The sequence below is a fragment of the Pterocles gutturalis genome, unplaced genomic scaffold, assembly GCF_000699245.1.
Source record: "Pterocles gutturalis isolate BGI_N339 unplaced genomic scaffold, ASM69924v1 scaffold13061, whole genome shotgun sequence".
Classification (NCBI taxonomy): domain Eukaryota; kingdom Metazoa; phylum Chordata; class Aves; order Pterocliformes; family Pteroclidae; genus Pterocles; species Pterocles gutturalis.
Window position 1 is genome coordinate 13,009 of NW_010100540.1, and position 3,160 is coordinate 16,168.

The 3,160-nt window shown below is 48.5% G+C and overlaps 1 protein-coding gene across 1 annotated transcript in view; it reads left to right on the forward strand.

Annotated features, from left to right (window-relative positions):
* Positions 1-851, forward strand: part of LOC104466726 (transmembrane protein 183A-like) — a gene marked incomplete at its 5' end in the record, with an annotated part of 13,241 nt that extends 12,390 nt beyond the window's left edge. The window contains one exon of the mRNA XM_010080255.1: positions 372-851. Coding sequence (XP_010078557.1) covers positions 372-557 — 186 coding nt within the window. The remainder of the gene's footprint in view (positions 1-371) is intronic.
* Positions 852-3,160: the final 2,309 nt, after the last annotated feature.

Genomic DNA, 3,160 nt, shown 5'->3' on the forward strand with positions numbered 1-3,160 from the left:
CTGAGGCAGGAGCAGGGGTAAAGCGTGGGGCAGCACGTGTACTTGGAAGTCAGGGTTTCAAGAAGTGACCCATGCCCAAGAGAGGTTCAGTCTGGCTTCACTTAAGAGTTGGGCGGCGTGTTCCAGACTCCCTCTGACAGCCTCTTGCTTTCAGGTTCACGTCTGGCATGATTTGGGATTGCTGACCAGAGAGAAGTGGTTTGAATCCAGTGCTGTGGATTCAGAGTGTAACTCTGGAGCATCTGAAATGCTTTAGAATTCTACTAATTTAGAATAATTAAAAAAAAAAATCTAAAAATATACTGTTAAGAACTCTTATTTATCAGTCACTTGGATTTTTCTGAAGGACCTCCTGGTCTCTTTTCTTGCAGTTCACCATCAATGTGAGCACAGACATGAGGCATCATCGCGTGCGCCTGGTGTTCCAGGACGCCCCAGTTCGCAATGGCAAGAAACCTCGCCCTGACCAAGGAGTGCAGGTGGTGCTGGACCCCGTGCACAGCGTGCGGCTCCTGGATTGGTGGCACCCACAGTACCCCTTCTCTCCAAAAGCTTAGTGCTCTCCTGAGTCTGGAGGAGCCGGCAGGTGACTGAATCTGGCAGGCTGAAGAGAATTTCTAGGAACCAGGAAATCCTATTTTTATTTCTAAAATAAATTCTGCAGTCTCCTTGCAAGTGGTTGAAGCTGCTGAGGTAGTCTGTTTGTATATAACTTCTGGTCAGTGATGGGCAGAGCTGTGTGTAAAGCAGAAACTTATTTGTAAACACACTTTTATGTAAAATTCACATTTTATGATTTGAAAGGAGCTCCCTGGAACTGTTCATTTAAAATCCTTTTGGTGCTAATCAAAGTGGTCCTGTTTTCTGTTCTTCGGGAAGAAGCAGGAGGTTTTGCTTTCCAGCTTTAATACGACCAGAAACCATTTACAAACAAAATCCGTGTTTGTTTTACTGCAGCAGGATTGCGTTCAAACAGCATGTGGTGTTTCAGTGGCTGAGGAGCAGTAAGCAAAGCAGCAGCGATCAGCAATAAAGGTAATTCACAGCCCAACAGGTAGGAGTTTAAGGCAAGAAAAAAGCATAAATGATCAAACAAAGGAATTATTTCAAAGAGGATTTGTAAGGCAAAAGTCTCTCTTGAATGTAAAGACACTCCAAGTTCTCACACTCTCTGAAAAGAAGATCTAAACCTTTAAAGCCAGAAGGTGCTTTTCAGAGAAGATGATCAGAGGGAGGGAGAGGAGATGGACGGGATAAACTAAAATAACTGAAGTAGTGATGAAGGATTTTGTCTTTTCTAAGACCAGTGGAGCAGCGTTGGCATGTTGACACTGGAAAGTCTGGAAGCAATTGGTGATCTTTTGGCTAAACAAATGAATTTCTGTGAGGAAGAAGCAACCCTGAAATGTTCTGTGGCTCTGGGTTGATTGAGAAGGAGGAGGGCAGAGGCTGGGCCTGTCTGTTGTGTCCAGAGTGAATCAGGCTGGAGATTGAATTCAGCGGGTGAACATCTTGCTGCAGACGGACAGGGTCTTGTGGAGGAGGTACCAGGGTGCAGGTGAGCGGCCGTGGGACTAGTAACCCTGGGCTGAGTTTTGCTGCCTATGAATGATTGGCTCCTCGGTCCTAGATCACATCAGAGCTTGTCTCAAGTAGGAGTAACTGAGCATTTCTTTTCCATTTATAATGTTCAGTGAAGCTCCTGGAAAGAGCTTCGGAAAGGACTTCTGCCTTCTTAGTTTGAATTCAGTGTGCAAACACCCCCTGGTCCCTGTGTAGCTGCCTGTCAGGAGTTCCCTGCAGGTGCCTCTCTGTAAATCACCACTGAGGACATCTCCCTCCAGCTTGGATTGGTGTTAGAGGCTCTGTGACTTCAAACAAACTATTTGGGAACAACTCCTGCCTCAGTTCCCCTTTTCCCTGCTGCTGAACACAGGTCTTGATGTCGACAGGTGAGTTTTGAAACTGGATGAGTCAGAGATACAGGGGAAGGAAAACGTGCTGGTAAATGTGATAATGAAACTGGTTCCCGTGGTGGTGGAGCCTGGTCTGAGTGTCAGGGGTTTACCCCTGGCTGGGGACGGAGCCTGTTTGCTCACCGTCCCCCTCTCCTGAGGATTGGGGAGAGAATTAAAGGGGTGAAGGGAAAAAGGACTCGTGGGGTGAGATAAGAACAATTTAATAACTAAACTACAATAATATTGAAAATAATCCTATATACAAATGAGTGATACACAGTGATACTGTCCCCCCACAACCAATGACCAAGGCTCAGCCTGTTCCCGGCTAACGATCCCAGAGCAGGGAGAGTCCCGAAACCGCACTCATGGAACAGAGAGAACAGTCTGAGCATCCCAGACCGAGAGCTGACCAAGGGAGAGAGATGACCCTGGGAGAGGGACCACCTGGAGCGAGATGACCTGGAGCAAAAGGGATCCGGAACAAAAAGGGCCGAGCTTCCGGAGGGTCCTCACCTATATACCGGGCATGCCGTGTATGCTGTGGAATAGAGCATTGGCCACTTTGGGTCTCAATCCCGAACCTAAGATCAAATCCTGGGCTGGTCACTGGGGCTGTGCTCCCTCCCAGCTTCTCCTGTCTGACCTTGGCAGCCGCGTAAATATCACATTTATCAGCTTGCTTCTGAGCACAAATCCAAACGCTCTTGGTAGCTATGATGAATAGTTAACTCTGTCTCAGCTGAACCCAGGACCCTGAGCTGTGGCTGCCTTCGTGGTATGGGAGAGGAAGGGCAGCGGGTTAATGCTGGAGCTGTGTGAAGGTGCTGCTGCAGCTCCAGCGAGTGTTGTGCAGCTGCAGCCGTGCCTGTGCAGGAGGAAGCGGCTCCAGGGCAACGGGGGAATAACCATCTTATTTTTGCTGTGAAATACTGCTGAGCTCGGCGACAAGTCCTCAGTGGCCACGTGGTGGTCTCTCTACTGGAGTTTACTAAGTGAAGCACTGTCAGCTTGCAGAGTTAGATAACTAACTAATGTTCTCTTCATCAGGGGGTGCAGGGATGGGATGAGGGGGAATGGGTTGAAGCTGAAAGAGGGGAGATTGAGGTGAGATATTGGGAAGAAATGTTTTCCTGTGCAGGGGGTCAGGCAGTGGCCCAGGTTGCCCAGAGAAGCTGTGGATGCCCCATCCCTGGAGGGGG